This window comes from Emys orbicularis, chromosome 12 (assembly GCF_028017835.1).
Source record: "Emys orbicularis isolate rEmyOrb1 chromosome 12, rEmyOrb1.hap1, whole genome shotgun sequence".
NCBI classification, from domain to species: Eukaryota; Metazoa; Chordata; order Testudines; family Emydidae; genus Emys; species Emys orbicularis.
In genome coordinates this window covers 26504581-26518073 of record NC_088694.1, presented here as the reverse complement: position 1 = coordinate 26518073, position 13493 = coordinate 26504581, and the positions used below count along the sequence as shown (strand labels likewise).

The window sequence follows — 13493 nt, the reverse complement described above, 5'->3', positions numbered from 1 at the left end:
CTATTATTTTTCTGTGGGTGCTCCAGCCCCAGAGCACTCACAGAGTCAGCACCTAGGACTCCAAGGTGAGTTCTGACCCCATAAAGGGAGATGGGCCAGAGACTCCCTGAAGTCCATTAGGAATTGGTTTAATATGTTATTGATTTAACATGGAAGATGCCCAGAGACTATGGTGATGGGCATCAGTATAAAGCTCCAAGCTAGAATGCAACGAGTGCCATGCCCCTAGCCAGCTCTCTGCAGGCCACCGGTGATCCCTAGAGCAGTTTGGGAGCTTCAGGCACCAATGTTAAATGACTCACTTTGTCAAATTACACAAGATGTAGATGTGAGGACCAGACTGCAAGTGAGATTCCAAATCCACCCTTCAATGCTGGAACTAATGTAGCTGCCTAGAATAAGACCTGCCAGTATAAGGCCATGGAGCTGAAAGCAGCAAAAATGTCATTGCAAGAGAAAATTCATTACGGGTTCCATGATGGGGGAGTCCCAGCCAGACGGCAGCCCGCACCCCACAGATTGGCAGCTGCCACTCAAACATTCAGCTAGCCAGCTCCAGCATCAGTCAAACAGGCTGCATAGAGCCTTTTCCGCAACACAATGGGGGTTTAAAGCAATCAAGCCAAGCCTGCGAATGCGTGACCCCAGCCATAGGCCTGGAGCTATCTCAGTTAAGATTTCAGCCATTCTGAGGGGAAGAGGGTGAGTGTTTCTGATTTTGACCCCAAGAGACACACATACAAGCTGTTTCATACCCACAGCTCGCCCTTCCCTCCAGCCCAGATGGGCCCCAGGTCTTGGAGGAAACATGCCCATTCTGGGTAATCCGACAGAAAGAGATCGAGGCTGCTGGGCTTCCATGTGTGTCTAATTCTGAAAACCTCAAGGATGTCCAAGACGGGCAGAAATGTTTTCTAAAAAAGCATCAGCAAAGGGTCAGCCCATGGCCCTAGGTTTTATATAATCCACGAGAACAGCTGGGTCTGAACTCAGGATCCTGCCTTCCACAAGCAGGGGGAGGTGCCTCATGAGGAGGAGAAGCCCCTGTGCCAGGCAATCCGCTTTGGAACAAAACAAACCTCATTTATCCCACACCGAGACCCTGCAACACATGGGAGAGAAAGTGGCTGCTGCCATGACAACTGCCCATGGCAGGACACTGCAGCTCCAGGGCGCCCGCGTGCCAGCCGAGATTAGGATTAAGAGGATGAAAAGGAGGGGAGGGGGAGACCCATGGTAAAACTGGGACACATTTCAACTAGGCAGGGAAGCCAGACTGTCAGTTACATTAACTAATGGCTTTATCAGAGCTCTGTGTGGCTTGAAAGCTTGTCTCTCCCCCCAGCAGAAGTTGCTCCACTAAACGCTATCCCCTCACTCACCATGTCATTCTAAAAGTGCCCAAGTCTCACCCCCAAAGAGCACTCTCGGGCACCCCGTTGCCACGGCAGTATCGCCAGCCATCAATTGCTCTGACTTGGCCTTTGGAGGCTGCCATTTGGGCAGGACTAACCAGTTCACCCTCGGAGATCAGGAAAAGCTGATGACTTTGAAGGCCGAGTTTCAGACAACTTTCAAGGGTGCAAATTCAGTTGGCCTAAGCAGCTGTGCTGGCACCATTGGCTTGCACGTGGTTATACTGACCAAGAATCTAGCCCAAAGCCACCTGCTTGCCTCACTCCCGGAAGTGCACGGTACCAAACCGTTGGTCCTGCTCCCTTCCTGCCAGATAGAGTAGCCTCTGGGCTCCTTACCCAGATTTACATTAACCACAATTTAAGGCAGTTCAGGCCTTGGAACAAGAAGAATCCTGGATTTATTTAAACAGGAAATGACCCTGGAGTTTTCCTCCAAGCACAAGCCCAAAACAATGGGCTGGGACAGAGGGTAAGGAGCCCCTCGGCCCCCCAGCATCACTGCTGCACAGAGCACTCGGAAAGCATTTAAAACTTGCATGATTTATTATTCACTTTGTGATGTGCCCCAAACACCTGACTGCCGAGGGGAGAGCTGGTTCTGAGTGCCCTTCTGCAGCCAGGAGCAGGAGCCTCTCTTCCAGGGGATTCCCACGCGGGAGCGGCTGGGTGTTGTGTACAGCAGGTTGGACTCAGCCCAAACCCACCCGCCCAAGCGCCAACAGTAGTGCAATAAGGCAAGAGTTTATCGTTTTCTTACAAAAAGCCATTTGAACAACTGCTCAACCAGACAGAAAACGTAGGAGAAAGGGCACCACGTCCAGCAGAGTGACTCTGTAAAAGTGGCCGGGGGAAGGAAGGGTATGACCGTGTCTCAATCATTCTCTGCTGAACGTGCTCGGTTTAAAAGTAAAACGATGAAAGGGGGTTTCGAATTAGCAGCCCTTCACACCCCCTTGGGATCTGAGAGTTGAGCTGGGTTCTCTCTGGTTTGTGTTGCCAGCATCAGTGCCAAGGACCCTGGCTAGGATCCTGCTTGGTTTCTTGGAGCTGTGTCAGGTCTGAAGAGTTAATAGCAGCAGCAAAACTTATCTTAGTCCCTGAAGTGTGTGGCTCTGGCACACAGGGACCAGAGCTGGGGAGTAAGATGCCATTTTTGCATAGTCACTTTTCTGAGCGTAGCCCCATTTTAATGCTGCTCTAGGTGCGAGGGAATAACACTTTGGGTAAATGTCTCTTCTTGCTAAGTGGCTGCAGCCCATTTGGAGCCCAGGCATCCCAAAGTACTAAAAGGCTCCTTCCAGTTTGGATTTGTATTTCTAGATAGAGGAATTCTCCCTCCTGGCCTGTCTCCCAAAATCCCAGAGTGGGGCAGCTCCAGGATCTAAACACAAGCCCCAAATAATAAGAGGGGGTAGGCTGAATGGGAGGGACCTTCCTAGGAAACTGAAGCACTGGGCTGACACTCTGTATTCCACATGCAGCCATGCTCCGCACGGATTCAATAAGTGATGCTATGTTATTTCTATTATTTTGTCCTTTCCCCTGAAACCTCACAATGCTGCTGTCTAGCTTCCAAAGGGATAGTCTCTCTTTTCCCTTAAAGGGAAACCCCCAGACTATCCCCAACCCTCCCGCTCCATGCACTCACTTCCCTTCCCACTCTTCCTGGTGGTTTGTATTTCAGTTTGGTGAGTTTCCTGTACATCCCTCCCAGATGGTTCATGCTATCGCTTTCCCTTTGCTATGGAAAGCCAATGGATCATCTATTCATTGCAGGAGCTGTCCACTGTGCAAGAAACTCTCTGATTTCCAGACGCAACGACAGAATGAAGGAACAAGTGTCTGAGTCAGTCACAGTTAAGTCCCCAGAGCTTGCTGCATGCCAAGCAGGAGCATCGCTGAGGAAAGCAATGAAGGAGGAGGAACCAAAGCAGTCTACAAAGAGATTTCCAGTGGCAGTCAGTTCCAGAAAGAGAAACACACATCTCCAGTGGTTTTCCCCACAAGTGATGATAATAAATTAAAGGGTTTATGGCCTTAACTCTCTAGGCCTGAGATGCAGCCCTGACGTCAGCCCAGCTACCTGCTCCGATCCCTGCTGGACTGCCCGAAACTGATGGTTGGTGTCATAGCAGAAAGCACAGCGAAGGAAGAAGGGAGGTGCTTCGACAGAGGCCACGTGGCCCTAGCAGCAGCAGTTTTTGGCCAGTTCTTATGATCTTGGCTTTGACCTCAACGTCACTGCCAATGAGGGTACTCCCATCCAAACCTCAGCCCTTTCTTCCACCGCAGTAGGTAACTTCCCACCAGTCAGACCACTCTCAGGGAACCCTCCCCACCCACCCCAAGCTTCAGATAGAAGTCCATTCCCCAAGTCGTGCAGGGCAGGGTGATTATTTCAGAACCAGCATGGCCTCCGTCCCGTCTTTCCTTGTCAAGTAGAGTCCGTGAGTGAGGTAGTACTCTCGCCGGAGGAAGGCGTAGAAATAATCAGAGATGAGCAGGATCTGCAGAAGTGAAATGTACAGGGTGTAAGTGACACTTCAGACCAAAGACTAGCTAGCTTTACAGACCACTGATGCAAAGCTCTCTTTCCCATATCACTCCCAGCCTCGTCTCTCATTCAGGAGAGCAGTAACACAACCCAATCCGGCCTCGCCCATCTCAGAACCCCATGCTGATCACTTCTAATGGTCTTTAGTTTAAAGTCTGATCACTTCTGAGTGACTGTTTTATTCAGAAAGGACAAGAGCCTAGGAAGGACTAGAAGAAAAGCCACAAACACTCAGGGTCTAACACAAAAGGAAACGAGATAGAGGCTTTAGAACTTCAGTGCTACCAATACACATTGTACTGATGGGTAAATCGCAGGAAGACTAAGGTCCAGCTTTTTAAAGGTATTTAGGTGTTGCATGCTGAGCGGAGCAATGCCTATACACCTTTCAAAATCTGGGCCTAAGTGACTTGCTCAGGTTATTACAGCAAGTCAGTGGCAGAGTGGGAAAGAGACCACAGGAGTCCTGGGCACTAACCACTAGGCTACCCTTCCTCCCAAATGAATCTCTATTTTGCAGTGAGGCCCCATTGTGCTGGGTCCTGTACAAGTGTACAGTACAAGGCACCATTGTTTGTGAAATCTCAAGAGCTGACTCAATGAACAGTTCCGGGGCGAAGGCCTAAACTCCAACATTTTGGAAGGGCTTGTTTTCTGTAACTGCCAACCGGGCAGCTCCCACAACAGGGACTGGCTTTCAGTGAGTGCCAAAGTTTGATCATTCTTAAAACACTATTTGTTATGTACCTACTTGCCATTCATCCACTGATCCCATTGTCCCCATATCTGCCCATCAGCACTTGGATCCAGTCCGCCTGGGAACAAAAGCAGTCACATTCACCAGTGACCCTGACCCATTCTGGAGCTGGAGGCCTTTATAGCACTGTACAGGGGTACCTATCACTATAACAACCAAATAACAGCGTGTCATAGCTGCAAAGCACTTCCTGAGCATTCATTATGCTACTCCGTGAATTCATTCAAGATGGAATCTTACCTGACAGTCCTTCTGGGTGCTGACTGGACCAAGGGAATGGGGTGATGGGCTGGGTGGGAGAGGTAGGAAGGGAGCTGCACTGTCAGCAGGAGACAGTTTGGTGGTGGAGTAGGTAATGTGGCTGCAGATGGGAGGGCGGGGCGGGTCTGATGGAGTGGGAAGGGCAGGGGATTGTGGAAGTGTGGGTGGTCAGTGGGGCTGGCAGAGATGGAAGGGGAAAGCACAAGGCAGCAGAGAACTGAGGCAAGGCTGGGAGAGAAGGAGCTGGGAGGCAGTGCCTGAAGTGAGGTGTGAAAGAAGGCTCAGATCTCCCGCTCTCTCCCACAGGGCTCACTTCACAAAGATGAATCAGCACTTCCATGGAAGGCTGTCAAAATTTTTTCTGGAAAACAATTCTGCTTCCAGATCCTACATTTTCTGCATCCCCTTCCCCACCCTGACTCTTTATTACTGAAGAAATCTGCAGCTTAAGGAGCTCATCTCTAAAACCCTGCAACAACACAACTGCTTGCTGTGAAAAGGAGGATGCTGTTCCCAGTCAAGGCTGATTCCTTCAAGCAGAAGCTCTGGCACATCTTCTTTGGACATGCCGCTCTCACTAGTGGCACAGCAACACAGGAGGTGTAAATAGCCTCAAGCGAAAGAGGTTCTAAGTCCCATGCAAGGCAATGGCAAAGACACCTGTAGTTAGTGTTCTCTGGTTCCAGGGGAAATCAGTGTTACCTTGCATGAAGGATGCTGACAACAGGTGATTCCCCCATAGCTGCAACACATTCCAGGAAGGCAATCTACTCATTAGGTGCACCAGCACAAAGCTTCCACTAATCTTCCCTTTAGACTGGCAGCCTTGCTTATGCGTGGACATGCCAAGATGCAAGCCTGGACCTTATGTGTAGTAAGGGGTTTCTCCTTCCAAGGGGTTTCTTTCTGGAATATTTATTTTCTCTAGCACAGATGGGGAAATAATTCCCACCCATTGTCACTGCAAACGTCTCCAGCTATATGGAACTTTTAGGAGCCCCATGTAGCTGAGGCCTGGCCTGACATGAGTAATTAACTCCTGGAAGGAGGCCTCATTTCTTGGAGGACACAATTAAGGAGGTAAACAGATCATTAAGTTGAAACACACACTATGTCTGAGCCAGCAAAGATAAGAAGGAGAACACCCAGGGAACCATTTACTAACAATGGACAAGATTAGTTAGGAACGTAAAGATGAGGTAAGGAGTAGGTTGAATGTGGACATGCATGGACAGAGCATGCTGCACAGGGACTGGTTCCTGCAAAGTAACCACACCAGTCCAAAAGTGTGTGATGTAATATATTGTAAATGCAATGAGATGTGTAAATGTATATGAAGGGAAAGGATTTCTGTGTAACTTTGGACGTGTGGTACACCCTGTAACCATTGATGGATACGTCCATCAATGGCTATTAGCCAGGATGGGCAGGGATGGTGTCCCTAGCCCCTGTTGCCAGAAGCTGGGAACGGGCGACAGGGGATGGACTGCTTGATGATTACCTGTTCTGTTCATTCTCTCTGAAGCACCTGGCATTGGCCACTGTCAGAAGACAGGATACTGGGCTAGATGGACAATTGGTCTGATGCAGTATGGCCGTTCTTATGTACTCACTACACTTGAGTCTGATCAACTCAGAGTAGCTTTGCTGTATGCCAAATAAAGACACCTGAGTGATGAAATCTGGAATCAAACTGAGTTTTTTGGACCCCAGAGAACTGGATGAAGTTTTCTCCCAGAACTGGACAAGGTGTCTGAATAAGCTGAAAAAGATCTCGGAGGGAATCCCAACGGCCCAGACTTGCTGCACTGGAAGAAGCTAATGCTCTGTCTGACGTGGCATCCCATCTCTAATGATAACCAAAGCTGGATGCTTCAGAAGAAAAAGTGTAAAATCCAAAATAATACCCTTCGCTCTGCAACGTCTCCTGGGGGGGAGTTTCTGTCTAACTCCACTTGTTTAAGCCTTGAGAGCTAACGATTTTCAATTGGTTAAAGTCCTGAGCAGGGAAGCCACAAGAGTTTCAATTTAGGCCATTTCCCTCTCCTAGCATCTTGCTAAGAAATACCTGGGCAGAGGAAGGAAGAAAAGTGACTCAGGAAGGGTTTGCAGTCGTACTGGCCACAAGGGTGACCTGTCAGACACTGCAATATACTAGTAAAAGAGAGATGCACACGACAACTGGTCCCACTCTCTCCAGAGCTGCCAGTAACAGCCACCTCAGGTTTTCCCCACAGGGTCATTTCAGTGATGACAGGAATGCCTACCACTTACATGATACTGTTCTTTTGCAGGGTGCTGTGCAGACATTAATGAAGCCTCAGAACAGTCCCATTTCACAGTTGGGGAAACTGAGAAGTTAAGTGACTTTCTCCAGACCCCACACCAAGCCAGTGGCAGTGCCAGGACTAGAACTCAGAACCTAGGCAAGTCACAGCCCCTGGGTTCCCCAGATTCTCCACATGAGGTTAATTACCTCAGCCATGAGATTGTGAGGCTGAACTCATTAACATCTGGAAAACACTTCAACAGCCTCATATAGAGGCACCACAGAAATGTAAAATATTGTCTATAAATCTGCCTTGTCCTGAACCACTAGGTTAGTCCATAAATCACTCACAACTGCACCCATTTGCTGCAAGACTTGTTTTGGCCCGTGACTGAAATATTCACATCTTCCAACTGTTAAAAGCATGAGCACTCCTGTGAACACACAGCTCTGCTGCAGCCAAACAACTCTGAGAGCGGCATCATGTGTGCGATGAGAAAGCATCTCTATGCTAGAGAGCTGAGAGCCCCTGGATGGCATTTCTACCTCTTAGTTATCCTTGGAAGTGTAACATGACACTCCATGTGGGAGTGCATCTATCTGCCTGCAGCATCCACTTGCTATTAATGACAGGGAAGACTGACTGTAAGGGCCAGTCTACACTGTGAAACAGAATGGGGACAATTGTGTTGTAACTAGTTTACACCACAGGTTGTATGTGTAGTTTTGTTGGCATCCTAAGGAGCCCCAGAGGTCTGGCAGAATAGTTGGTGAGGGAGGCAGTGTTGCCTAGTGGCCAGAACTCTGGACTGGGACTCAGGAGGCCTAGGATCTATTCCCGCCTCTGCCAAAGGGCAGTTGGGTGACCTTGGGCAAGTCATTTCACTGCTCCGTGCCTCAGTTTCCCCATCTGTAAAATAGGGATAATGAAGCTGACCTCATTTGTAAATTGCTTTGAGATCTACTGACGAAAAGTGCTACATCAGAGCTAGGTACTATTATTAATGACAGTGCATCTTAATGTGCACCAACCAGGCTGTCTGCTGAAATAAATACACAAATGAGTGGGTGCTCTGATGATCACACATTAATTTCAAGGTCAGATTGTTCTGGGGCTGAATCTCCCATGTGTGACAGCACAGCAAAAAGGCTGCCAGACCCAAGGAGGGACTGGCACTGCAAAGCTCAGATGGGGGGGCACGTGGCCACAGGGTGGGTAATCTTTCATGCTAATCGCACAGTCCCCTATCACACAGGCACTTCTCACCTGCCTCCCTTCAGATTTCACCCCCTCATGGAACATGCAGTCATGCTTCCCACAGGAACAGGAACAGCACAACTCTATGAAAAGCCCTGGAGTCACCACTATCTAGAAGACAAATTTTATACCGTGACCATCTTTAGAAAGTCGATAATCAGTTACCACACAGCAGCATACTTAGACCAGGAGGTAAGCATGGTACCTTAGACAGCATGGTATGGTATCTCTTGGGAAGTGCTGATTTTAATGGAACCTTTTTAATGCACAGAAGGGGTCTGAGTTACGACTACTGCAGGGAACACAGATTATAAAGGCACAGAAATCAAAGTTAAGTCCCAGTGTTGCATTAATACAGCTTTTTGCATGCAACAATAGCTCCAATCTGGCATTGATTGGCATGTGAGTAACGGTGAAAACAACAATATTGCTGCCCTGACAGGAGGACAGAACAGGTAGAGTCCCAGGGTGGGCCAGCTCCCTGCAGCCCTCAACCCCAAGTAGTGGGGAGGGCTTCTTCCTGGAAAAGGCAGGCCCAAGAGGAGACTGACGTTCACAAAATAATGGTAAAAGTAATCCAAGACCAGTCGCTCAGCAATAGACCCATGGCCCTATCCATGGCCAAGGCACTGTCGGAATATCAGCCCTCACCATTCTCAAGGGAGGTGGGTGAGCGTTGTTATCCACAGTCTACAGATGAAGACTCTAAGGCACAAAGAGATGAAGCGATTTGGCTACAGTAACTCCTCAGTACTCTGTGACCATACAGTGCCCTGACTGGGGCTGTTAGGTGCTGCTCTCACATAAATTCTTAAAAACACCTGCGACAGAGCCAAGGCTAGATCTTAGGGCTTCCCGAATCCCAACCTTGTGCTCCTTTGCCATTCCTCGCAGCCCTTCGCCTTTCTGAGAAGCAAGGCCAGTCACTTCAGATAACCAGCTCTGGCCAAGTCAAGCTGCAGATGCCCTGGCTTCCCTGCCATTGTGAATGATGACATCACGCATGCCAAAAACAAGGACACAAGAAACAACCCTTTGCGAATCCCTATTTTCTTTCCTTTCCTTTATGGCCCTCGGTGACATGTTGCTCTCATGGACAGTAACCAAAGCGCTAGCAGCAGCTCCTTTTTGTGAAGGCTCCCAAAGAAGTCAGCCTGTGACATTACAGCGACAGGTTCCTTGTTAAACAGCCAGAGAGTTATGGGATCTTACAAAGAGGTGGTTTATTTCCCACACACTTTAAACTTAATGCTGATACGCTGCAGCTTGTGGAAAAACTGCTGCGCCCACCTTACACAAAAAGCCCACAGGTTAAAACAGGACAGCACCCCGGGGAACAGATTTGATGTGAACGCGGATAACAGGCAACTTCTAATGTATCTTGAGCAGGACAGCAAATGCTTTAAACTGGTTCCAATGTTTTGTTTGATTTTAGCCTTAGGGTTTTTGCTTAGAGATTGCTCTCGTTCTTCCTTTAGAAAATGAATACAATCCAGTAGAGATTTTAGGAGCCCGTATGATACTGAGACACACAACAACCAACCACTGTTCCTTCAACTAGACAGAGTGTGAGAGGCTGCTACTTGTGGGGAAAGTTCCAATCTTCCCCACCCCTGATTTTAGCCTAAAACTTGCTCCTGATATAAATTAAAAAAAAAAAAAAAAAAAAAATCCGTCATCTTTTCTGGCTTCTCCTCAAAACTGATGAAATCTCCCAGCAATCTGCAGAGTTTGGATTAAAGTGGTCTAAGCCCTCCTGAATGCATTTTATGCCTTAAAGTGAAATACAACTGATCGAAGAATAGTTAAAGAAATACAAACATAACAAAAGGAAAGTTGTGCAATTCTTGTCTGTACACAATCTTGCCGCTGTCGACGCAAGAGCCTTCTCCTATGCAGCCCCTGGAGTCCTGTACCTCAATGTCTCATCCACTCATACTCTAAGATCACTCAGAACTCCTCCATTTCCATAACCTACCTGAAAATGGATCTTTTCTCCTTGCTTAATATATCTGATTTCTCTCAGTCTTTACTTGTTATTTACACTCTGAAAAGCATTTTAGGATACTGATGAAAGAATCTTCACAAAACAAACATTTACTTTGTATTCTATTTTGTGTTAAAATGCATTTGATCAATGGGTTTAATGCAATATAAACGGAAGATCCTTCTTTGTTAATGAAATAACTTTGTAAGATAGATGGTTCTCATATGACAAACACATACTTCCTGGGTGATGAGATGACTAAGGAAAACATTTTCAAAAGCGCCCAAGTCCTGTTGATTTTCTCTGAGACTCTGGCTCTTAAGTAACTTAGGTGCTTTTGAAATTGTACTTAAGTCTCATAAGGCCTGTACAAAAGTCTCATAATGGCCCTTTTGTCATTGACCTCAATGGATGCAGACACGTAGTATTTATAGCTTTATTATCACCATGGGTATTATTCTTTATGTAACTGCTGTTATTCTTGGTAATGCATCTTGCTGAGGAGGGGGAAGTTTCCAAACTGGCCAGCTGCATTTCTAAGTCTATATGAAAACAACTCAAGATAACTATTAAATGACAGAAAACCACTGCTCCTCCCAGACCACATCAGTGGGCAAGTAATTCGTTGCCTTGAATTCAAGGTTTGCTAGCTTGCTGTACCGCTGGCTAGGAAATCTGTGCACAAGGATCTCAAGAAAGGTTTACACAGCGACAAGCTGGAGGGGTAAAAGGGTTTCTGGCAGTTCAGCAAACAAAGGTCACACACAGACAATGCATGCTCTTGCATTACTATCACAGTATTTTTCATCCTGTTGGCTCCCCAGGCATGCTGCAAACTGAAATAGAGATGGAGACTATATACACAGGGATAACTCCGTCCACTAGCGAAGTGGTGATAAGATGCAGGGTGAAACAAGGAAGCTGTTTAACAACATGCAGCAAAGCTATACAACCGGTTAGCAAGTGAAGAAGAATTCTTTGTCTTGCTGAAGCTGCAAGGGAATTAAAGAAAGCAGAACATAATTACCCATGCTGGAATGTGGCCAAATCACTTTTACAACTGTTCCCTGTACAAAGATTTCCATGGGAACTTTAATGATCACAAGTGGTCAGGACCTCGACAGCACCTGCAACAGCCTAGCACCATGCTGCTGTATTGGTTCTGCACTCACTCAGAAAGAAGCAGTGTCGCCATGGCCCACATCTCCAGCATCACTACCTGCAGCATCTAGGCATCCCTTGGAGGTCTCCTATTCAAGCACAGAACTGGCCTGACCTTCTAACAACATCACAGCACAAAGTAGTATCGTCTGCTGCATGACCCTACACAGGTCACTTGATCAAACTGAAGGTGCCAGCCAGAAAAACGGATTCCAATTTGTTTTCTTGAATCTAATAGCAAAATAATTCTAGATACCTTGCAGACACAGCACCCTCCCCAAAATAAATAAAAAGAGAGATTTCCAATGGACTGCCCATTTCAGGACAGTAATTATTTCTGTTTAAAGCTGTAATGGGTATTGTGTGTTTGTGTTTTGGAACTTTAAGATGATGGCTGGCCAGAATGCAGCTTGGCCAGTCATTAACAGCCCTCTGATGACTGCAACATACTATCTGCAGGGCAGCACTGAAGGCCAGAATGATTAATGCCCAGGGATGCGCCAGTTTTGAAACTGCAACTGGGAGAACCTGAAAGTCAAGACAGGAAGGGAGTCCTTGCAACGCCAACAGGAATGCTGAGGTCACAGACAAGACTGCTTTGGTGCTACCCTCCCTTCCTTTTAAAGCAGGTCTGACAAGAAAAGCTGTGTGAGTAACTGATTTTTCAGTTCGCTGTCAATTCCAGGAATAGGGTCAAACTCAAACCAAATTTTTTAATACTTTTCAATGAATTGAAAAAGTCAGAAAAATTCCATTTTGGATCAGACAAAACGTTTTGGGTATTTTAAACTTTGTTTTTACAAAGGAAAAGGAAATGAAGGCCTAGATGGTGATGTCATGCCCAATAGCCCGGTAGGATTGGCACTCACCTGGGATGGGAGAGGGTCTCCCTCTAGGTGAGTACCCTAACTACCAGGATACAAGGTCATTCTCTCTCTCTCCCCGTCTGGCACATTAGCCATTCAAGAATTTTATACGAAGTGGAACAGCTTCAACAGGACAGCCGGAGAGACACCCACCCCAGAGCATTGCGCTGGCAGCGGAACGAGCTGAGTCTGCGGGGGAGGGGGAACTGCAGGGGAGGGGCCAGGGGCTCAGGGGCTGGCCAGGAGGGTCCCGCGGGCCAGATGTGGTCCGTGGGCCGTAGTTTGCCCACCTCTGGCTTAGGGCCAGGGTGCAATGGAACTGATGTGGCCCTGTCTGCATGGAGGTTCAGGGTTCTGGGAGTTCATGTACAGGGTTCCACACATTCTACCTTCCACTAAGCACAGCACCACAGAGGGTCCCTGCATCCCAGCACATGGGAGATTGGGGGATAAGGTAGGCCAAGACAAACGGGGAGACTACAGGGATCCACTCGACATAGAATCATAGAATATCAGGGTTGGAAGGGACCTCAGGAGGTCATCTAGTCCAACCCCCTGCTCAAAGCAGGACCAATCCCCAGACAGATTTTTACCCCAGTTCCCTAAATGGCCCCCTTGAGGATTGAACTCACAACCCTGGGTTTAGCAGGCCAATGCTCAAACCACTGAGCTATCCCTCCCCCCAAACATCTGGGGGGGGGGGAAGGGAGGCACCCAGTAGGAGTGCCTACAGCACTCCTATGGCAGCTCTGAGAGTTTAGTGACAGCTACAGAACCACTCTATCATCTGTTTGTGACCTGAAGGGCAAAGGGAACATCTTGCTTTTATTAGAAGTGATGACTCACTAATGCTCTAACTTGCTACGTCACGTATTGTGAACATTGTTGAGGCAATCCAACTCCCTGACTCCAGCAGAAATACGGGTCTTTCCACAAACTAAACCCGTCCCTATCGCTAGAAG

General features: G+C 47.7%; 1 protein-coding gene across 1 annotated transcript in view; it reads right to left on the bottom strand.

The window, feature by feature from the left end:
• Positions 1-3811: 3811 nt before the first annotated feature.
• PIGU (phosphatidylinositol glycan anchor biosynthesis class U) overlaps positions 3812-13493 on the bottom strand; it is a 43794-nt gene continuing 34112 nt past the window's right edge. The window contains exon 12 of the mRNA XM_065414735.1: positions 3812-3925. Within this exon, the coding sequence (XP_065270807.1) occupies positions 3812-3925 (114 nt within the window). The remainder of the gene's footprint in view (positions 3926-13493) is intronic.